The 24,470-nt window shown below is 40.0% G+C and overlaps 1 protein-coding gene and 1 pseudogene across 1 annotated transcript; both read right to left on the reverse strand.

Moving 5' to 3' along the window:
- Window positions 1-365: 365 nt before the first annotated feature.
- Window positions 366-4,255, reverse strand: LOC123388192 (annotated as a pseudogene).
- Window positions 4,256-22,373: 18,118 nt separating this feature from the next.
- Window positions 22,374-23,315, reverse strand: LOC101687253 (olfactory receptor 4C45-like). Its single transcript, XM_004782061.2, has one exon. It carries the CDS (start codon window positions 23,313-23,315, stop codon window positions 22,374-22,376), a length of 942 nt encoding a protein of 313 aa, XP_004782118.2.
- Between the last annotated feature and the right edge of the window lie 1,155 nt (window positions 23,316-24,470).

A 24,470-nucleotide genomic window follows, 5' to 3' on the forward strand; every position in this document is an offset into this window, starting at 1 on the left:
ATAATCTATACCCAGAACCTTACAGAGAATTTTTCCACTGAATACATAAACTCAGACATTTTCTATAGGTTGTGACAATAATATGCTGATATGCAATTCCCTTTGAACAATAACTTAAAAATACAGAGAGATTTCTAATTGGAAGAGACTTTGGTCATCATTTAATCAAACACTGATGTGAAAGAGTCACGTTTAAAGATTACAAAAATCACAGGTGGGTATTAAGGAGGGCACGTATTGCATGGAGCACTGGATGTGGTGCAAAAACAATGAATACTGTTATGCTGAAAGAAATTAAAAAAAGCACAGGGAGCATAACATAGTTAAACTCACATATTTTGAGTTCAAGACCATCATTTTTTCTATTAGTCCCACTTGTTCTTAAAAGATGAATAAAGTTTTTTTTTTTTTCTTCTGTAGTCACAGGAATTGTTATCCAAGATTACTCTGTGGCCCCAGAGCTTCCTCATGGCATTTTTCACCCCTGAGTTTCTGAGAATAGATTAAATGACTTAATATGGGTATTAATATAGTATAAAACATTGTCACTGCTTTGTTAATGGGGAAGGTATATCCAAAGGTATATGGATATACAGGATACAAAGTATAGGACAATTACAGTAATAAGGGAGGCACAGGTGGACAGAGTTTTATGCTCTCTTTTATTACTCTGAGCTCTTAGGGAGTAAAGGATGAGGACATAGGAAGTGATAAGTATAGAAAAAGAACAGGCACATCATCCCACTGTTGGTGGCAACAAAAAGTTCAGAGATGTGAGTGTCAGTGCAAAAGAGTTTAAGAGAGGGAAAAGGTCACCGTTGAAGTGGCCAATGACATTGGGGCCACAGAAGGGCAACCAGACCTTGAAAAGAATTGAATCAGAGTGTGAAGAAAACTCCCAGCCCTGGCCATGGCCACCAGGGGGCCACCCATTCTCCTCTTCATTGTGATCCAGTAGTGTAGGGACTTGCAGATGGCTATAGGCCATCATAGGCGGTCATAGGCCATCACCATGAGCAGGATGATCTCAGCTTCTCCAGAAAAATGCTTTGCAAAGAGCTGAGTCATTCACCCACTGAAGGAGGTAGTTTTCTTTTCAGTGACTAAAACAAATATCATTTTGGGAGCTATGGTAGAAGAGCAGTAGTTGTCTATGAAGGACAAGAAAGACAAGAAAAAAGAAATCCACATGGGGGAGCCTGAGGCTCTGCTGGTGTTGATTGTCATGACTATGAGTAGGTTGCCTGCCACAGTGAGAAAGTAGATTACTATAAACATAGTGAATTATAGAGGGCACGGATTGCTTGGAGCACTGGGTGTGGTGAAAAAATAATGATACTGTTATGCTGAAAATAAATAAATGAAAAAAAAAAAAACATAGTGAAAAAGAGTTTGTGCACACCTGGATTGACAAAGGCTTATGAGAGTTATATTACCCAGTGCTGGTGTCTATGTGTTACTATAAAGTCTTCTGGAAAAAAGTTTGACTCCATGTAATAAGAGTTTTATAATTGGTCATGTCCAGGACTCCTTAGGTGTAGGAATCTATCCTAGATTAAAAATATGGACAAAAATTATGCATACAGGTTGCATTACATAGTTTTTTAAGATAATAAGTGAACATAATCCAAATGTCTGCATAAAGATGGATAATGAAGTGAATAGTAGTTAGGAAATATCAGGTGGACATTGAAGTTAATAACAAGAAGAGTTCATAGCGTGGAAAGATTCTTCCACTATAATATTAAGTGCAAACCACAAAATATAAATCAGTTTATATATTATAATCCAAAAATGTCCAAAATGACATGATATATCTATCTACCTATCTATATCTATCTATGTATATATATAGAAAAGTATCTGAAAAAAGTACATTATAAAGATTAATAGTGCTTACTTGAATTATAGGTAGGGCAAATCTTATTTTCCTAAATATTATATTTTATCAAATTTTTCTTCAAATCCAATAGGTTACCTTTATAATGAGTGAAAGAAGATAATAAGAGAAATATTATTTTCTTGTGTCTGGTCGACTTTCGTAATATCTTGAGTGTCTGCTTTTCTTAATAGATTTCATAAGGTCATTCTTCATAAAAATCTGTGACAGTAGATGCACATATTTATTTATTCATTTACTTAGGTAAAAAAGAATGATGTTTTATTTGGGGAGAAAAGTTAACTTAAAAACAGAAGTGAAAATGCTTCCCAAGGACCCTTTACATTTAGGTAGAAAATAAAAGCATACTGTACTGTAATTTTTTTATTAATTTATTTATTTTCAGCATAACAGTATCATTATTTTTTTCACCACACCCAGTGCTCCATGCAATCTGTGCCCTCTATAATACCCACCACATGGTACCCCAACCTCCCACACCCCTGCCACTTCAAACCCCTCAGATTGTTTTTCAGAGTCCATAGTCTCTCATGATTCACCTCCCCTTCCAATTTACCCCAACTCCCTTCTCCTCTCTAACTCCCCATGTTTTCCATGCTATGTGTTATGCTCCACAAATAAGTGAAACCATATGATAATTGACTCTCTCTGCATGACTTATTTCACTCAGCATAATCTCTTCCAGTCCCGTCCATGTTGCTACAAAAGCTGAGTATTCATCCTTTCTGATGGATGCATCATACTCCATAGTGTATATGGACCACATTTTCCTTATTCATTCGTCCATTGAAGGGCATCTTGGTTCTTTCCATGGTTTGGCAACCGTGGCCATTGCTGCTATATACATTGGGGTACAGCTGGCCCTTCTTTTCATGAAATCTGTATCTTTGGGGTAATTTTTTAAAACCAGAAATCAATTTTTTTTTTTTGTTTCTAGTGAGTAAAAGTCAAGCAGAGAGAGACAATTATCATATGGTTTCACTTATTTGTGGAGCATAACAAATATCATGGAGGACAAGGGGAGTTAGGGAGGAGAAGGGAGTTGGGGGAAATTGGAAGGGGAGGTGAACCATGAGAGACTATGGACTCTGAAAAACAATCTGAGGGGTTAGAAGTGGTGTGAGGGGTGGGAGGTAGGGGGAAGTAGGTGGTGGGTATTAGAGAGGGCACGGACTGCATGGAGCACTGGGTGTGGTGCAAAAACAATGAATACTGTTATGCCAATAATAAGTAAGTAAATAAATAAATAATAACAAGAAAAAAAAAGAAAAATGTGTTTGGGGAGTTTTCCAAATTATATGAAATAGTAGTCTAGATAATTTTTTAAAAATTTCTTTTCAGCGTAACAGAATTCATTGTTTTTGCACCACACTCAGTGTTCCATGCAATGTGTGCCCTCCATAATACCCACCAATGGCTCCCCCAACCTCCCACCCCCGGCCCCTTTAAAATCCTCATGCTGTTTTTCAGAGTCCATAGTCTCTCATGGTTCACCTCCCCCTCCAATTTCCCTCAACTCACTTCCCCTCTCCATTTCCCTATATCCTCCATGTTATTTGTTATGCTTCACAAATAAGTGAAACCATAAGATAATTCACTTTCTCTGCTTGAATTATTTCACTTAGCATAATCCGTTCCAGTCCCGTCCATGTTGATGCAAAAGTTGGGTATTCATCCTTTCTGATGGAGGCAGAATACTCCATAGTGTATATGGACCACATCTTCCTTATCCATTCGTCCATTGAAGGGCATCTTGGTTCTTCCCACAGTTTGGCGACCATGACTATTGCTGCTATAAACATTGGGGTACAGATGGCCCTTCTTTTCACTACATCTGTATCTTTGGGGTAAATACCCAGTAGTGCAATGGCAGGGTCATAGGGAAGCTCTATTTTTAATTTCTTAAGGAATCTCCACACTATTCTCCAAAGAGGCTGCACCAACTTGCATTCCCACCAACAGTGGAAGAGGGTTCCCCTTTCTCCACATCCTCTCCAACACACGTTGCTTCCTGTCTTCCTAATTTTGGCCATTCTAACTGGTGTAAGGTGGTATCTCAATGTGGTTTTCATTTGAATCTCCCTGAGGGCTAGTGATGATGAACATTTTTTCATGTGTCTGATAGCCATTTGTATGTCTTGATTGGAGAAGTGTCTGTTCATATCTTCTGCCCATTTTATGACATGATTGTCTGTTTTGTGTGTGTGGAGTTTGAGGAGTTCATTATAGATCCTGGATATCAACCTTTTGCCTGTACTGTCATTTGCAAATATCTTCTCCCACTCGGTGGGTTGCCTCTTTGCTTTTTTGACTGTTTCCTTGTCTGTGCAGAAGCTTTTGATCTTGATGAAGTCCCAAAAGTTCATTTTGGATTTTGTTTCCTTTGCCTTTGGGGACATATCTTGAAAGAAGTTGCTGTGGCTGATTTCGAAGAGGTTACTGTCTATATTTTCCTCTAGGATTCTGATGTATTCCTGTCTCACATTGAAGTTTTTTACCCATTTTGAGTTTATTTTTGTGTATGGTGTAAGAGAATGGTCGAGCTACATTCTTCTACATGTAGCTGTCCAGTTTTCCCAGCACCATTTATTGAAGAGACTGTCTTTTTTCCACTGTATATTTTTTCCTGTTTTGTCAAAGATTATTTGCCCATAGAGTTGAGGGTCCATATCGGGACTCTCTACTCTGTTCCACTGGTCGATGTATCTGTTTTTATGCCAGTACCATGCTGTCTTGTTGATCACAGCTTTGTAGCAAAGCTTGAAATCAGGTAACGTGATACCCCCCATTTTATTTTTGTTTTTCAAGATTTCCTTAGCGATTTGGAGTCTCTTCTGATTCCATACAAATTTTAGGATTATTTGCTCCAGCTCTTTGAAAAATACTGGTGGAATTTTGATCGAAATGGCAATAAAAGTATAAATTGCTCTAGGCAGTATAGACATTTTGACAATGTTTATTCCTGCAATCCTAGAGCGTGGAATGGTCTTCCATCTTTTTGTGTCTTCTTCAATTTCTTTCATGAGTGTTCTGTAGTTCTTCGAGTACAGATCCTTTACCTCTTTGGTTAGGTTTATTCCCAGGTATCTTATGGTTCTTGGTCCTATGGTAAATAGAATCGATTCTCTAATTTCCCTGTCTGTATTTTCATTTGTAGTGTATAAGAAAGCCACTGATTTCTGTACATTGACTTTGTGTCCTGCCACATTGCTGAATTGCTGTATGAGTTCTAGTAGTTTGGGGGTGGAGTCTTTTGGTTTTTCCATATAAAGAATCATGCCATCTGTGGAGAGAGAGAGTTTGTCTTCTTCATTGCCAATTTGGATAGTTTTTATTTCTCTTTGTTGTCTGATTGTTGTTGCTAGGACTTCTAATACTATGTTGAACAAGAGTGGTGAGAGTGGGCATACTTGTCCACTTGATCCATCCATGATCTCAACAGGAAGGCTGTGAGCTTTTTCCTATTGAGGATGATATTTGCTGTGGGTCTTTCATAGATAGATTTGATGAAGTTCAGGAATGTTCCCTCTATCCCTATACTTTGAAACGTTTTAATCAGGAACGGATGCTGGATTTTGTCAAATGCTTTTTCTGCATCAATTGAGAGGACCATGTGGTTCTTCTCTCTTCTCTTATAGGTTTGTTCTATCACATTGATTGATTTGTGAATGTTGAACCATCCTTGAGGACCAGGGATGAATCCCACCTGGTCATGGTGGATAATCCTTTTAGTGTGCTGTTGGATTTTGTTTGCTAGGATGTTGTTGAGAATCTTAGCATCCATATTCATCAGTGATATTGATATGAAATTCTCATTTTTGGTAAGGTCTTTGCCTGGTTTGGGGATCAGGGTAATGCTGGCTTCATAGAAAGAGTCTGGAGGTTTTCCTTCTGCTTCAATTTTTTGAAACAGCTTCAGGAGAATAGGTATTCTTTCTTCTTTAAAAGTTGGTAGAATTCCCCAGGGAATCCATTAGGTCCTGGGCTCTTGTTTTTTGGGAGGTTTTTGATCACTGCTTCAATCTCGTTACTAGATATCGGTCTATTCAGGTTGTCAATTTCTTCCTGGTTCACTTTGGGGAGTTTGTAGTTTTCCAGGAATGCATCCATTTCATCTAGGTTCCTTAACTTATTGGCATATACTTCTTGATAATAACTTCTGATGATTGTTTCTACTTCCTTGTTGTTACTTGTGATCTCTCCCTTTTCATTCATAATTTTATAAATTTGGGCTTTCTCTCTTTTCTTTTGGTTTAGTGTGGCCAGTGGTTTATCTATCTTATTGATTCTTTCAAGAAACGAGCTTCTAGTTTCATTGATACATTCTACTGCATCTCTGGTTTCCATCTCATTGATCTCAGCTCTAATCTTGATGATTTCCCTTCTTATGTGTGGAGTTAGTTTGATTTCTTGTTGATGCTCCAGTTCCTTAAGGTGTAGAGACAGTTGCTGTGTTCTGGATTTTTCAATTTTTTTTTTGAGAGAGGCTTGGATGGCTATTTATTTCCCCCTTAGGGTTACCTTTGCTGTATACCATAGGTTTTGGACTGAAGTGTCTTCATTCTCCTTGGTTTCCATGAATTGTTTCAGTTATTCTTTGATCTCCTGGTTGATCCAAGCATTCTTAAGCAATGTGGTCTTCAGCTTCCATGTGTTTGAGTTCCTTCTGAACTTTTCCTTGTGATTGAGCTCCCGTTTCAAAGCATTGAGATCTGAGAATATGCAGGGAATAATCTCAGTCTTTTGGTATCTGTTGAGTCCTGATTTGTGACCCAGTATGTGGTCTATTCTTGAGAAGGTTCCCTGTGAACTTGAGAAGAATGAGTATTCTGTTTTTTTAGGGTGGAATGTTCTTTATATATTTATGAGGTCCATCTGGTCCAGTGTGTCATTCAATGCTCTTGTTTCTTTATTGATTCTGCTTTGATGATCTTTCTATTTCTGAGAGAGGCATGTTTTAGGGTAGAATGTTATTTAGGGTGGAATGTCTATCTATGAGGTTCATCTGGTCCAGGGTGTCATTCAATGCTCTTGTTTCTTTGATTCTGCTTTGATGATCTGTCTATTTCTGAGAGAGGCATGTTAAGATCTCCTACTATTAATGTGTTCATGGCAATATGACTCTTTATCTTGATTAATAGTTTTCTTATGTAATTGACTGCTCCTTACACCGTACACAAAGATAAACTCAAAATGGATAAAAGACCTCAATGTGAGAGAGGAATACATCAGAATTCTAGAGGGGAACATAGGCAGTAATCTCTTCTATATAAGCCACAGCAATTTCTTTCAAGATATGTCTCCAAAGGCAAAGGAAACAAAAGCAAAAATGAACATTTGGGACTTCATCAAAATCAAAAGCTTCTGCACAGCAAAGGAAACAGTCAACAAAACAAAGACACAACCCACCGAGTGGGAGAAGATATTTGCAAATGGCAGTACAGACAAAAGGTTGATATCCAGGATCTATAATGAACTCCTCAAACTCCACACACACAAAACAGACAATCATGTCAAAAAATGGGCAGAAGATATGAACAGACACTTCTCCAATGAAGACCTACAAATGGCTATCAGACACATGAAAAAATGTTCATCATTACTAGCCATCAGGGAGCTTCAAATGAAAACCATATTGAGATACCACCTTATACCAGTTAGAATGGCCAAAATTAGCAAGACAGGAAACAACGTGTGTTGGAGAGGATGTGGAGAAAGGGAAACCCTCTTCCTCTGTTGGTGGGAATACAAGTTGGTGCAGCCACTTTGGAGAACAGTGTGGAGATTCCTTGAGAGACTCCAAGTCTCTGTGGATAGGTCTTTGTTCAGTCTAATGTTTCTACCTTTGTAGGTTACAGACTTCTTGTCCTAAGCTGCTTTGAAGATTTTCTCTTTGTCTTTCAGATTTGCAAGTTTCATTATTTTATTTCAGCCTATTGACCTATTTGTATTGATTTTGAAGGGGGTTTTCTGTGTGTCCTGGACTTGGATATCTTTCTCCTTCCCCAAATTAGGGACATTCTCTGCTATAAGTTGCTCTAATATAGCTTCTGCCGTTTTTGCTCTTTCCTCTTATACTGGGATCCCAATTATTTTAATATTGTCTCACTTTATGATATCAGTTATTTCTCAAATCCTCCCCGTGTGATCCAGTAGTTGTTTATCTCTATTTTTCTTACTTTATTTATGGTATATCATTTTGTTTTCCATATCACTAATTCCCTCTTCTGCCTCATTTATCATAGTAATTAGAGCCTCCATTTTTTTTACTGTATCTAATTAATAGATTTTTGATTAGACTTGGTTAGATTTCAGGTTTTTTATTTCTCCAGAAAAGGATTTTGTTTATCTAAAAAAGGATTCTGTAGTATCTTCCATGAGTTTTTCAAGCCCATCTATCACCTTGATAATTGTCACTCTGAACATTAGTTCCCTAGCCATAGCCAATCCCTTTTTTTTTGTTTGTTTATGAGTTTTTCTGCCTTGCCATTTTATCCAGATAAGAATAGATGAATGAGAGAACAAAATACTAAAAGGGTAGCAAGGACCTCAGAAAAATATACACTAATCAAATCAGCTGAGACTCGAAATTGGGGGGATAAGAAAGGAAGAAAGGAATAAAACAATTAAAAAAAGTTTGTATATTAGAGGGTGAATAGAACAGAGCCATACACTTGATTTTGGGTGCGTTTTGGTCTATTAGAAGAAACTACCTCCTGAAATTTTAAAGAAAGAATATCTTTATCTATCTATATCTATATCTATATCTATATCATCTATATCTATATCTATATCAATGGGTAAACACAATGAAGGGATGGAATATGACTGTAAAAATGAAAATTAAGAAATATTCTAAAAAAGGAATTTATAAGATAAGAATTTGGTTGAAAAAAAGCAAAAAAAAAAAAAAGAAGAAGAAAGAATATGATCAGTCTGGAAACTAGAACAAAGCCATCCACTAGATTTAGGGGTATCCCAAAATTTTAAAGAAAAAAAAAACTCTATATGTATACAAAAAATAAGTTTAAATACAATGAAGGGATAAAATATGACCATAAAAATGAAAATTAAAGATTTTTGAAAGGGTATTGATAAGGTAAAATGGCTAAAGAACTTTAAAATAGAAAAGAGGAAAAATTAAAAAATAGAATAAGAAAAATAAAATTAAAAAATTTGACTTTGCTGCTATAAACATTGGGGTACAGATGGTCCTTCTTTTCATGACATCTGTATCTTTGGAGTAAATACCCAGGAGTGCAATTGCAGGGTCATGGGGAAGTTCTATTTTTAATTTCTTGAGGAATCTCCACACTGCTCTCCAAAGAGGCTGCACCACGGTTGCCAAACTATGGAAAGAACCAAGATGTCCTTCAACGGATGAATGGATAAGGAAAATGTGGTTCATATACACTATGGAGTATTATGCCTCCATCAGGATGAATACTCAACTTTTGTAGCAACATGAATGGGACTGGAAGAGATTATGCTGAGTGAAATAAGTGAAGCAGAGAGTCAATTATCATATGGTTTCACTTATTTGTGGAGCATAACAAATATCATGGAGTACAAGGGGTGTTAGAGAGGAGAAGGGAGTTGGGGTAAATTGGAAGGGGAGGTGAACCATGAGAGACTATGGACTCTGAAAAACAATCTGAGGGGTTTGAAGTGGCAGGGGGGTGGGAGGTTGGAGTACCAGGTGATGGGTATTATAGAGGGCATGGATTGCATGGAACACTGGGTGTGGTGAAAAAATAATAAATACTGTTATGCTGAAAATAAATAAATTAATTTAAAAAATTTGACTTTGAAAGACTAAAAGATCATGGGAAAGAAGCCATAAATTCTATGTTTTTGCTTTCCTCTAGCTCTGGAATTCTGCAGTTCTCATTGATCAAGGAACTTGGTCTTGGATGGATGTTCTTGCTGATCTTCTGGGGAGGGGCCTGTTGCAGTGATTCTCAAATGTCTTTGCCCAAGGCAGAATTGCACTACCCTTGCCAAGGGGCAGGCTAAGCAATCTGCTCAATTTTACTCTCAGTAGCTTTTGTTCACTGAAAGCTTTCTTTACAGCTTTGGAGGATGGGAATGAAAATGGCAGCCTCCCAATCTCCTGCCCCATAAGATCTGGGAGATCAGAGCCCTACTTCTCAATGCATTGTCAGAGAAAAGCAGTCAGCCCCTCCCCTGACCCTGGTCTCCAGTTGCACTCTGAGCTCACCCAGCCTGTGACTGAGCTTTTCTATCTCTGGCACAGGACCCTGTTTGGTCTGAGTCTCCAAACTCAGATTCCTGAGTGCACTCCTGAACCACTCCTTCCAGAGGTAAAAGGAGGGGGTCTCTCTGGATCTGCCACTTGTGAGGTTCCTCCTCCAAGAGCAGTGGCCCAACTCCCTCAGATCATGCTTTAAGGTAACCCCAAGCTGAGTTCCCAGTCCTTGGTTCCATCTCTGCAGCCGGCTTCCCTGCTCTGATACCTGGGAGCTCTGCCACACTCAGACACCCCTGGTCCTTTTGTGACGCCATAGGTTCTGGGACCTCACTGTTCCTGTGAGGGCTCCACCACTTGCTTAGCCAGGGAGCGACATCCCTCAGTGGAGCAGATATCTAAAAGTTCTGATTTTGTGCTCCACTGCTCTCACTTGCTTGGAGCTGGCCCCTCTTCCCACGGTCTTTCTTCCCATATGTTGCATGGGATTCACTTCTCCGCACATCCTACCTTCCAGAAAGTGGTTGATTTTCTGTTCCTAGATTTGTGCTCTTATCTTATCTCTCCTAATGAGTTTGAAAACTATCTAGCTGAACTCCTGGGACCTGATGATATTTAGGTCTCCTACTCCTCTGTAATCTTGCTCCTCTGCTAATTCTATTTTATGTGTAAGGAACTTGATGCTCACTGTGAGCATCAGTTGCTCAAGGTCAGAGAAGCTAATCTTTGGTAGACCCTGGATATTGTGGAGAGCCATTCAGCAGATGCAAGGAGTCACGTAGACGGCAGTGCCTGTAGATTGAGGAATTAAGAATGATTGGTTTAGGGGGATGTGAGTGCGCCTGTGGCTGACGCATGAGCAGCACCAGGAGCCAAGAGAGAAACGCATGATCACCGCTAGAGAACAATAGAGTCCTGTATGGTTACATAAGAGTGCCACAAGGACGCTGCGTGCGCGGCATTGTGATTGGGCGAGGGGGGGGTGAACGCGCGTGCATAAATATCGCTGTGTGCTTGGTTTGCGGGCGGCCGCCATTATTAAAAAGAAGCTTGCCACTCACCTTGTCTGCGGGTCGTTCTTGCGGGCCGAGAGCGACAACTGGTGCCGAAACCCAGGATCCCTACCTTTAGACGCAGAACGAGGATCGAGGTAAGAGCAACGATAAGGTAAAGAGTGCACCTATTTCTGTCTATTGACAGGGAAGTTCCCTGAAGACTATCGGGCGTAAGGTTGTTTGTAAGGTTCTTCAGGGACGATAAGAGGTTCCCCGTAGACGATAAGACGTTAGGGTGTTTGTGAAGTTCTACGGGGACGATAAGGTAAGTTTCCTCGGAATGGGGAACGATCTTGCTCGCTTGGAGGACTCCTTAAAAGATGTCCTCAAGACGAACGGTACCCCCTTAAAGGCAAAAACAGCGAGGGCCTTTTTGAAAGAAGTAGAAGAGATTGCCCCCTGGTTTATAGAAGAAGGGCTCCTAAATGTGCCACAATGGGAAAACCTGGGTGAGGACTTAAAACGCTGCCCCTCTACATCCCCGGGGACTCTAGCTGTGTGGTCCTTGGTGAAGGTATGTTTGCAATCCCCCCGAGGGCCCTTGCAGCGAGCTGTACGACAGGGGGGCAAAGTCCTTGAGCAAATGAAGGAAGAGTCCTGTAAGGGCTCCTCCCGAGATTCTGAATCCGAAAGCGAAAGCTCAGAAGGGATGTCCGAACGCGAGTTACAGGAGATAGGAAAGATAGAGGCAAGTAACAAGAAAAGGGAATCTCCCGATCTCCAGACAGACTTGGAGACCGTGAGGCAGCAACTTGAGGAAAAGAAGGCGGAATTGCAAAAGGCATTAGGAGAATTAAGAGTGCAGGGAGAAGTAATGACGCAGCTGAAAGCAGGGGCGGAAGCCGCAGTTGTGGCGCAGTCGAAATTAAAAACGGAAGTTACACCGCTTCCGCATTCTAGCCCCATGGCGCCACCCCATGAGTGGCCCCCGCCTTATAGGCCCAGCTGCGCCAAGACGTGCTATTGTTCGGGCTGTACTGTGGAAAATTGGAGAGAGGTCCTTGGCCCGGGAAAAGGCTTTTTTCCAGTGTTAGAAGATCAGAATCAGCAGAGGTACCACCAGCCACTAGATTTCAAGTTGGTAAAGCAGCTTAAGGAGGCAGTCAGCGCCTATGGACCCCAGGCAGCTTTCACTGTCTCCCTTGTGGAGTCGCTGGGAACATTTTACCTCACTCCTGAGGATTAGGCCAACCTGGCCAGAGCGGTTTTAAGATCACGTAGGCTCTCGATTTGAAACAAGTGTTACTTAAGCACATAAGTTACTCACCAATGCCCGTCTGTGTTTGAGCTCCCTTTCTCTTCATAGTTTTTAATGCTTCTACTATTAACAAGTCATCTAGTCTCTCTTGTGAGTCCCAGAATTGTCTGCTATCAGAATGTTGAAATGCCACGGTGGGAGACTCGGCAGTAATAGCCAAGATACCGACGTATATCCCGATGCCAGTACAGGTGAACCTCGACAACCTGCCAGTGCTACTTCGACATAAACGAGACTTTGGAATAACAGCAGCCATTATTGCAGCTATTGCAGCATCCGTCGCCGCTGCTACTGCTGCTGCAGTGGCGTTGACAACCTCGATACAGACTGCAGCAACACTCAACAATGTCACTGGGAGGGTAGCTGAAGCCCTTGCAACACAAAATCAGATTAATGGACTGTTAGGTGTATACAAAACCCACGCGGACATTGTCCTTGTTTTCTCACTTCCCTTCCCTGACGCACGCATGGTATGTTGTAGGAACAATTATAGGAGTGCTAGTAGTAATTGTTCTTTTCATGTGCCTCTTGCCTTGTGCGGTTAAAATTATACTCGCAGAAGTTTATAAGTTAAGAGCCATCATACGTAACCATCAGCTAATCAACCGCGGTGGGCTCAGAATGTCACCTTGAACGCTACCCAGGTATCTCTTGGCTCCATCAGCGATTTGGTTAGTATGTTATAACAATCAGCCTCATTCCTCAAAAACTGGGCAGGCATAGGAGCCCTGATTATGTTGATGATTCTGGCTCAAGTGCTCCTTCTACAATGCATCGCGCGACAGCAACGGCTACAGCAACGGGCTTTGGTCTAAGCCATGATGGCTCTGGAGGCTGGCACCTTCCCCCCAAATATGGCTTAGCATGCTGGATCGGTAGCCAAAGACGGGTAAGACTGATCCCTCACCATAGCAACCTAAGGGGCTCCTCGGCCAGGGGGAGTACCCGATGACGGGTAAGCATGTGTGCTGAGGATTGGCAACCTAAGACAAGCACGATCCCTGCCATATAAACAATAAAAAAGGGGGAGCTGTGGAGAGCCATTCAGCAGATGCAAGGAGTCACGTAGACGGCAGTGCCTGTAGATTGAGGAATTAAGAATGATTGGTTTAGGGGGATGTGAGTGCGCTCGTGGCTGACGCATGAGCAGCACCAGGAGCCAAGAGAGAAACGCATGATCACCGCTAGAGAACAATAGAGTCCTGTATGGTTACATAAGAGTGCCACGAGGACGCTGCGTGCGCGGCATTGTGATTGGGCGAGGGGGGGGGTGAACGCGCGTGCATAAATATCGCTGTGTGCTTGGTTTGCGGGCGGCTGCCATTATTAAAAAGAAGCTTGCCACTCACCTTGTCTGCGGGTCGTTCTTGCGGGCCGAGAGCGACAGATATAAATACAAATGCATGAATTCAAAGTCTGAGCTCTAACAATTATGCTGTGGTAGCAGTTAGACACTGATTCTGTGATGTGTCTTATGTACTGGAAATGATTGGCCCTGGAAATGATTCAGACCCTGGGGGATTATGTAGAGTCTCTGGTTCTCCCAGCAGTGGCAGGCAGCACACATTCCTCAGACAGATCCCAGGTGCCCTAGTGACCATAAGGGGAGCCACAGAGAAAGGAGGACATTTTTTATCTTCCTTTCCTACCTTGGCTCCAATCTGAGAGATCTGCCTAAATGTTATCTTAGAAGACATGTTTCTTGAAATTTCCTGATGCCTGCAGAGTGGAAGGAAGACCAAGTAGATGTTCAGACTGAGGAGCAGGGACATCCTCTACATGAATGGGGTGTGGTGGTTTCCTAGAGAAATAATAAATCAAACACATAGCCATGGGAAAAATACCCAGTTCTTCTATTTACGAGATTCTATGTATGTAATTTTCACTTACTGGAACCTGAAAATGAGCCCTATATAAATGGACATTATTGGGAAGAATACTGGAGGATTTCTTATTAGTTCATCTGATGAGTGTATTATACATAGAACATAATTAGAAAATATTTTCTGAAATGAATTGAGAAAAATTTTTGCATTTTCTACTATTGTGATACTGTTGGCATTTATTGAATCCTGGCTAAGCTTTGGGAGCTTGGCTATGTTACTTACCTTCCATATGCATCAGTTTCCGTTTCTGAAAAATAGAGATAACATTATCTCATGGAGTTGTTACAAGAATGAAATTAGTCACTGAGTGGAACATCAGCCTGTAGGTGAATAATTTTGGGGAAGGATGAAACTTGATATGTTGACATGCCAGGGGATAAAGCAAAGAAGGAAGCATGGGGGAAGGACAGAGAGAGAGATTGATTAGAGATATAGGGAGAGCAGTCAGTGGAGGCAAATTAGGTGTGGCAGTCACTGTCACCCACAGAGTGGCTATTTCCCAGCTTCCTTCCTTCTTTATTTCTTTACTTTTTTACTGTTTAAGTTATTTATTTATTTATTTATTTATTTATTTATTTATTTATTATTTAATTCAATTTTTAAGTGTAACAGAATTCATTATTTAAGCACCACACTCAGTGCTCCATGCAATATGTATCCTCCATAATACCCACCACAAGTCTCCCCCAACCTCACACCCCTTGCCCCTTCTTAAAACTCAGATTGTTTTTCAGAGTCCATAGTCCTTCATGGTTCTCTCAATTTCCCTCAACTCCCTTCTCCTTTGCATCTCTCCATGTCCTCTGTGTTATTTCTTATACTCCACAAATAAATGAAACCATATGACACTTGACTCTCTCTGCTTGACTTATTTCACTCAGCATAATCTCTTCCAGTCCCATCCATGTTCATACAAAAGTTGGTTATTCATCCTTTCTGATGGAAGCATAATACTCCATAGTGTATATGGACCACATCTTCCTTATCCAGTCATCCGTTGAAGGGCATCTTGGTTCTTTCTATAATTTGGCGACCGTGGCCATTGCTACTATAAATATTGGGGTACAGATGGCCCTTCTTTTCATTACATCTGTATCTTTGGGGTAAATACCCAGGAGTGCAATTGCAGGGTCATAAGAAAGTTCTATCTTTAATTTCTTAAGGCATCTCCACACTGTTCTCCAAAGTGGCTGCACCAACTTGCATTCCCACCAACAGTGGAAGAGGGTTCCCCTTTCTCCACATCCTCTCCAACACACGTTGTTTCCTGTCTTGCTAATTTTGGCCATTCTAACTGGTGTAATGTGGTATCTCAATGTGGTTTTCATTTGAATCTCCCTGAGGGCTAGTGATGATGAACATTTTTTCATGTGTCTGATAGCCATTTGTATGTCTTGATTGGAGAAGTGTCTGTTCATATCTTCTGCCCATTTTTTGACATGATTGTCTGTTTTGTGTGTGTGGAGTTTGAGGAGTTCATTATAGATCCTGGATATCAACCTTTTGTCTGTACTGTCATTTGCAAGTATCTTCTCCCACTCGGTGGGTTGTGTCTTTGTTTTGTTGACTGTTTCCTTTGCTGTGCAGAAGCTTTTGATCTTGATGAAGTCCCAAATGTTCATTTTTGCTTTTGTTTCCTTTGCCTTTGGAGACATATCTTGAAAGAAATTGCTGTGGCTGATATAGAAGAGATTACTGCCTATGTTCTCCTCTAGGATTCTGATGGATTCCTGTCTCACGTTGAGGTCTTTTATCCATTTCGAGTTTATCTTTGTGTACAGTGTAAGAGATGGTTGAGTTTCATTCTTCTACATGTAGCTGTCCAATTTTCCCAGCACCATTTATTACAGAGACTGTCCTTTTTCCACCAGCTTCCTTTTTTCTAAGGAAACTCCATTTCTTCCAGTATTGGGGAAAGTGTGGTCCATCCACAAGCCATAGTTGTGACCCTGGTTAGTCTAAAACAATTATGGTAATGCCCTCCTCTTTTCAGTGTTCAATTTAAGGGCAGGCATGTGACAACATTTTGGCCAAGGAGAGAAGAGAAAAACTATGGGATTTCTTCTGGTTGATGCTTCTCTGTTCCTAAAAAGAGAATCAGGAGAATAATTTCTCTTTCCTAGTAATGCCTTCCATAAGGGATGCCAGAATGGCTACCAGGAGATGCATCAGTGGGCTTTTGAACTGAAAAGTTGCCTCAAACAGCCAAAGAGTGTACAGTTTACAAAGTGATTGCTAGGTTGTTATTGGAATTTATTCAAACTGCTTTTATTTTTACTGAAGGATATAACATTATTTTGAGATGTGAAATACCCATAAGTCCCAGGATATATCAGATAATCATTCTAGTAGGGAGGAAAATGAACAGAAAATTTATTTTCTTAATTAGAAATATAAGCACATGATTTGTGAAAGAGGGAACCCATTGCACACATGAACAAGTGACTGCCTTGCCTTTGAGCCCTACATTAGATCCTCCTGTGGAGTGACTTACCCTCTAGCTGAATGGGTCCCTCCCTATGATCAATTTATGGTCGGTGCCTATTTGGTGTATAGATGGTGTCTTCAGTGTGGCGATCCATCTCTCAGTCTGAAAAGTGGCTGAGTGGAAGCTGATTATTGAAAAGGAAACTATAAATCCACTCAGTGTGTTAAGAACGGTGTTCTTTAGGTACCAGAAGATCCGGGTTATAACTATAGTGATATAGTATGACTTTTCTTAGGTTTTGGCAATAGTCAATGGACTGGAAATGAAGCCTGATACAGGGGACGTGGATAACTGGAGGATGTGGGAAACCCCGGGTTATATCAAATGAGGGGTCTGAATGAAAATTAAATTGATAGCAAGAAGTAATTGTTGTTATAAAGGGAGCATCCAATCAATAATAGTGTAACTGTTATTTGGTTTAATATTATCATTTATAATTGGTAGGATTAATTTGATTTCAACAAAATCTATAATACTTAAATTGATGATCAAATATATTAGGAAGTGGAATTGACATCTTCCATGATGTTCATTCAATGAAATCTGATTGGTTAGAGGAGAAACTAGGATTAGTTAATTGTTACAGTAAATCTACCAATTAATACTTTTCATACAATCTTAATTTCTCTATTCAAGGGAGATTACATTGTTCTCCAACTTGTGCTTGTTTGTGATTAAGTTTGTGGTGGAATATTCGGTTAGCTGAAATGCTTCTTTAAACAATACCAATTCTTTATTTGATGATACAAGATATTCACACTTTGCACTTGGTCTGTTATTTTACCTGTTCTATACATCATGCAAAACTTGCAGGAGAAGGAATGATTATGAGTGATTTAGTCTTGACCAAGAGTCAGAGAGTGGAGTGTGTAGGAAAGGGTTATTTTACTACTCAATAGGAAAGTCTTAACTCTGGTCATGCAGGGTTGTGACCATTGCATAAGACAGGACCAGGGGAATTTTTGATGTATTTTTAAAGTCCCAAACTCCCCTGATGATGCCAAGATTTTATTTTATTTTATTTTTTTTTACTGTTGGCTTTTACTTAGCATAACTGACTTGACCAGAGGGACATGAATACCTCATGGCAAACTTCTTCCCTGAGCTTTCACGAAGCCCAGAATTATCTCATGCTGATCTTGGTGGTTCAACTAGAGATGAGGCCTGTTTGTCTGTGTGAACAGACAAACTAGGGCTATTGTTTGGACATCTCTTCAACCTTCAGTGCTTGCCTGTACTCTGTTTCTCAGTTCTCAGTATCATTGGTCTTCAAAAAATTGTATTATATGATTATGCTTTGTGATTTCTTGTGAGTCCCTTCAAATATGCCAACTTGTGCAATCTTTGCAGTGATATCTCCACGAAAAATGATTTTGGGATTAGTTTGGGTAAAATGAGACAAACAAAGATACAATTCCACAATTTTACTTCTTCACCATTGCACAATAATATTCCTTTGTGTTGCCTGACACAGATCACCATTACTTGTTTAAATTTATGTATAGTGAGGGAAGCTAATATTGATGCCCAACACACAATATCTTTGGAATTAAATTTGAAAATCAAATTTGAAAATTAAATTTGAAAAAGTATTCCTAAGATATTTTAGGGTGGATCATAACCTCATTTCAACTGCAAATGTAGCCCCATTCCCAAATGTCAAGATCAGTCCTTTGATTCCCTTGTTACCAGAGATGAGGATATCTGCCTGGGTGTGTGCCCAAAGATGTATTAGCATAGCTCCTGTTATAGTCAGTCCTGTGGAAACATGGGAAAATTGTATGGTTGAGCTTGAAAATGAAGGGGTTAAATCAGAGGGGGAGACAAACCATGAGAGATTATGCACTCACGGAAACAAAGTGAAGGTTTCAGATGGGAGGGAGGTGGGAGAATCGGTTAGCCCAGTGATGGGTATTATGGAGGGCATTATGGAGTACTGCTGTTATATGCAAACAATGGATCATGGGACACTATATCAAAAACTAATGAAATACTTTATGGTGACTAACAAAACAGAATAATAATAAAATTTTTTAAAAAGTGAACAATAAGGAAATGGTCCAATTTCATTTTTCTGCATGTGGCTGTCCAATTTTCCCAGCACCATTTATTGAAGAGGCTGTCTTTTTTCCATTGGACATTCTTTCCTGCTTTGTCGAAGATTAGTTGACTGTAGAGTTGAGGGTCTATTTCTGGGCTCTCTATTCTGTTCCATTGATCTATGTGTCTGTTTTTGTGCCAGTACCATGCTGTCTTGATGATGACAGCTTTGTAATAGAGCTTGAAGTCCGGAATTGTGATGCCACCAACGTTGGCTTTCTTTTTCAATATCCCTTTGGCTATTTGAGGTCTTTTCTGGTTCCATATAAATTTTAGAATTATTTGTTCCATTTCTTTGAAAAAGATGGATGGTACTTTGATAGGAATTGCATTAAATGTGTAGATTGCTTTAGGTAGCATACAAGATTGGGAGAGAGACAAACCATAAGTGACTCTTAATCTCACAAAACAAACTGAGGGTTGCTGGGGGGAGGGGGTTTGGGAGAAGGAGGTGGGATTATGGACATTGGGGAGGGTATGTGCTTTGGTGAGTGCTGTGAAGTGTGTAAACCTGGTGATTCACAGACCTGTACCCCTGGGGATAAAAATATATGTTTATAAAAAATAAAAAAAATTAAAAAAAAGTGAACAATAAGCCACCTAGAAAGAAAAGAAAAAAGAATTTAATATTGAAGTGTAACTGATGTAAAATGTTATCAAGGTTGACCTGTACCATGAAGGGATCTGACAGTTCTCACCAAGGTCAGTGTAGTCACCCATCTGTCACCATACAACAGTATTAGAGTATTATTGATTATATTCCTTATGCTATACTTTTTAACTCTTTGATGTATTTATTTTATAGTGAAGTGTGTACCTTTTAATCTCCTTTACCTATTTCACTCTTCTCCCCACAACCACCTCTGGCATCCACCACTGGTAACCAGCACTTTGTTCTCTTACTTGAGTTTGTTTGCTTGTTTTGGGACAACATATATATGAGAAGTGATAGGGTCAGAGGGAGAAGCAGACTCCCCACCAAGCAGGCAGCCTGATGTGGGACTCGATCTAGGGATTCCAGGATCATGACCTGAGCCGAAGGCAGTCGGTAAACCAACTGAGCCACCCAGGCACGCGGGACAACATATATTTTTAAAAGGCCTTCATGTACAGTTGGATATAATCTGATCTAAAGTCCTGAGAACATGAGAAATGTCAACATCACATGATATTCAATCCCTGGTTGTGAAATCACTCTCTGAAGACAAGTTTCTGAGCTCTTCTTCAGGAAACCCAAGCTCTATGTAGAGATAGGTCTGTTGGTTTCTGGCACTGCAGTGGGTCTCCCTTTTCCTCCCTTGAGAGCAGCAGAAGGGGAATTCATCATTAGTGAGAGCTTTTGAAATAAGTTCTGCTCAGACATGTCATGGTTGTTCCAGCCAGCTCCTTGATTGGTTATTGCAGTAATGTTTAAAGGCATTTGTGTCGCAGACTAGGGAGTTGGTGGGGGGCTGGCTTTTAGTGTCCAGAGATCTGTTCACAGTTCCCATTAGATTCCTTGATGAGAAAACTCACTGCTATGCAGTTGCTACTCATATACAGATGCCTTTTATGACATTTGAAGTACAGTGAGGCTGGCCTAGATGTTTGGTCTTCCTGTGATCATGGTTAGTGAATGATGGCTGGTAGTGGTGTTCTGGGGCTCCTCTTATCAGCAACCATTGACCCTGGCTTACTTTCTGTGCTGGTGACATCTCTGAAAGCTATAACCAAATCTGAGCAATATCACTAGTTTTTAGCTGATTCATTTTTTTCAATCTAAATTGTTTAATTTTTACAGCCTGAGAGTATGGAATGCTATTTCCATTTTACAGGTTGAAAAAATCAGTAGAGAGATGAAGCACAACGGTTACATTGACAAGGGTAATTAATGCAGTAGACAAGATGAGTAATCAAATCTGGTTGATCCAAAGCTTTTAATCTCTGACTTCAAAGTGTGTATTTCTGAATTATCTTTGAATTTCCTTATATAAATATTATGAATTATTTTCTGTAATCTAGATGTGTGGTCTTTGTTGTTCAGTTTTGTGACACAGACTTATGTCTAAAATTTATTTATTTATTTATTTAATTATATTAGTCACTACAAAATACATCACTAGCTTTTCACGTATTGTTCCAAGATTGGTTGTTTACATATAACACTCAGTGCCCCATGCAATACATGCTCTCCCAAATACCCACCACCAGACACCATCCCCCCATTCTCCACCCCTCTAAAACCCTCAGTTTGTTTCTTGGAGTGTATAGTCTGTCATGGTTGGTCTTCCCCTCTGCTTCTACCCTTCACTTTTCCTTTCCTTACCTAATATCCTCCATGTTATTCCTTACCCTCCACAAATGTGAAACCATATGATAATTGACTCTCTCTGCTTCACTTATTTCACTCAGCATAATCTCTTCCAGTTCCAACCATGTTGATGAAAAAGTTGGGTATTCGTCCTTTCTGATGGCTTAGTAATATTCCATTTAAAACACAACTTTGACATACAGTTGTTTTCTGCCTTAAATCTACAAATTTGATCAGTTATATTTCTTTTGCATCAGTCAATTCTGCCTCTTATTCTTCTGCAGACAATTGTATACTGCAGGGAATGGTGGTGATGGAAGTTTTAAAATGTACCTTTGTGTGTAAGTGTTCTCTTATTGGGACTGCGAGAAGTAAAGAATGCTTTACTGTATTTGCTGTAGTGCAGGCATATTTATTAACCTCTCAAATTCAGGAAGATAAGAAAAAGTATATTAGTTTTTTTTTCAAAGATTTTATTTATTTATTTGATAGAGAGAGATCACAAGTAGACGGAGAGGCAGGCAGAGAGAGAGAGGGAAGCAGGCTCCCTTCTGAGCAGAGAGCCCGATGCGGGACTCGATCCCAGGACCCTGAGATCATGACCTGCGCCGAAGGCAGCGGCTTACCCACTGAGCCACCCAGGCGCCCAGAAAAAGTATATTTGGATGGAAGTACTTCTTCAAGACTCACTGGTTTTCTATACAATATTGCATATATAGAATTTTTCCTCTTATAAAATAAAACTTCATTCTAGCTGTAGTGCCGGATGTAGAGAGTATTAAAAATATTGCGGCAGAACCATTTCATAACAACAATCAGGGAAACATTATGACTTTTGTGGCCCCTTCCTACTTTGACCTCATGAGTCCTTCTCCATAAAAATTATTAAAGATCATATTTTATGAATGCATTGGTATAACAATGACATACTTCAACTTGGATTTGGATTATATTCAATTTTATCTTCTTATTTTAAAAGAAACTAAGCATTTCAAGGAATCCTAGAATTATGTGGGCTCTATGCACTGTGCCTACTATTCCTGGGTGGATATGTTGACCTTGCCCATAAAATATATGATCCTGAAGAAAAGGGATCCAAACAGGACAATTGACTGTCGCACATTTAATCAAGTAAGAAGGGGAATAAATCTCTCTAAATATTCAGTAGATATTTTAATGTAAATACTCTAATCCCAAGATTCATTATCACCAATTTTTGTTATTTGCCTGCAGAGTTTCTTCATGACATTTTTCACTTCTGCATTTCTGAGGGTGTAGATCAATGGGTTCAACATGGGAGTGACTAGGGTACAAAACACAGTCACAGCTTTGTCAGCAGGGAAGGAGGTCATGGGTCTCAGATACAGGAATGAACAAGGTACAAAGAATAAGATGACAACAGTGACATGAGAAGCACAGGTAGACAGGGCTTTGCGACGCCCTTCAGAGCTTTTAGTCCTCAGGGAGCGCAGGATGACAATATAAGAAGCAACCAGCATAGAAAAAATGAGCAGACATAGTGACCCGCTATTGGCAGCAATCAGGGGCCCCAAAGTGTGAGTGTCTGTACAGGCTAGTTCCAGGAGAGGTATTAAATCACACATAAAATGATCAATAACATTGGGGCCACAGAATGGTAACTGGACCATGAACAGAACCTGTATCCCTCCATGAATAAAACCTAAAATCACAGCCATTCCCACCAAGAAAGCACAGACAAATTGGCTCATGATGGTCATGTAATGCAAGGGCTTACAGATGGCTACATAGCGGTCATAGGCCATGGCAATTAATAAGATGATCTCAGCTCCCGCAAAGAAATGTTCAGCAAAGAGCTGAGTCATGCAGCCATTGAAGGATATGGTGTTCATGTCAGAGAGCAAGTCAAAGATCATTTTGGGTGCTATGGATGAAGAGTAGAAACCATCTATAATGGATAAATAGGACAGAAAAAAGTACATGGGAGATCCCAGGGCTGGGCTGATGAAGATGGTGATGGAGATGAGAAGATTACCTGCCAGTGTGATCAAGTAGGTGATTAAAAGCACAGCAAATAGGAATTTCTGCAGTTCTGGATTCTGGGACAGGCCCAGCAGAATGAATTCTGTCACATTGCTCTTCCTTTCCATGAAGTCAGCTTTAGTTATGAGCCTCTGGTTCATCTGGAAAGATCACAATTTCTGAGTAGTATTTTGAATTCAACACTGAAATCTTCCATCACCTCTTTAGTCCTGGCCTCTGGGGTTGCTGAAGCCACACTTTCCACTCACCTCAACCACTTTGGAGACTGTTATAAAAGAGAATAGATAGAGATAGATAGAGGTTAAGTTTCTCTTACTCATATAAATTTTATAATGACAATATGTTTCAAACACCAGAATAAAAGGAAAGTGTTATTATGATGGTTGACTCCTGATTGACTTCAAAGCTCTGGCTCTAAAATCTTATGGATGGCTCTTTTCCCTCTGCTTTTGGTACAGATTTCATCAATAGCAATTATTCTAAGGTTATAGTCGCCTATTGACATGAATATTTATGGGCATATGAACACAATATTCTTTAAAATGTGAAATGTACAGCAGATAGGAAAGTGCTATCCTTCCTATATCTACACCAGCAGTGCTTTTTGAGCTAGGATTCCTTTCTGTCAAATGAATGCACATGCACACTGAGAAACAGACCTGCAGATGGTATGTTTCCCCTTCAGGATCTAAGGGCCCATCTTTATAACAGCTCTTTGATCTGCATTCACTCCACTGCCCTGGATATTGTATCTGACTCTACAAGGCTCATACACACTCACTCTTCTCACATCTTTGGACACAGAAATGGAAGCGGTCCAACGTTCACTGAAAACTCCTCAGTAGTTCTTAAGTTAATTTTCTGTGCAACTGGACTTTCGTCACATAGAATAATGATCTGGTGCTGAAAAGGTGGTTTTATTAAAGCACGGGCACAAGTCCTGTCCTTTGTGCAGAAAGAACTGTTGCACCAGCGTTCTGAGGGGCGGCTGCTTGTATACTTGGGCAGTGGAGGAGGTAAGGAGAAAGGAGGTTTTAAAAAGATTTTCTTATGTTAAAGACTCAGAGGATCCTGGAGGCTTTCCCTTTGTCAAGTTAAGGTTGTTTTTCTCTCTAGCAAGGCATTAACATGAAGACATTTGGGAGCTTACTGTCACCCATATCCCACCTCTGAAATAGATTAATAAGTATTATTAATAATAATTAGTAATTATTAATAATAATAATTAATAAGCATAGCCATATATTAAAAATGGAATGAAA

The sequence above is a fragment of the Mustela putorius genome, unplaced genomic scaffold, assembly GCF_011764305.1.
Source record: "Mustela putorius furo isolate JIRA1106 unplaced genomic scaffold, ASM1176430v1.1 tig00000127_pilon_pilon_pilon, whole genome shotgun sequence".
Taxonomy (NCBI): Eukaryota; Metazoa; Chordata; class Mammalia; order Carnivora; family Mustelidae; genus Mustela; species Mustela putorius.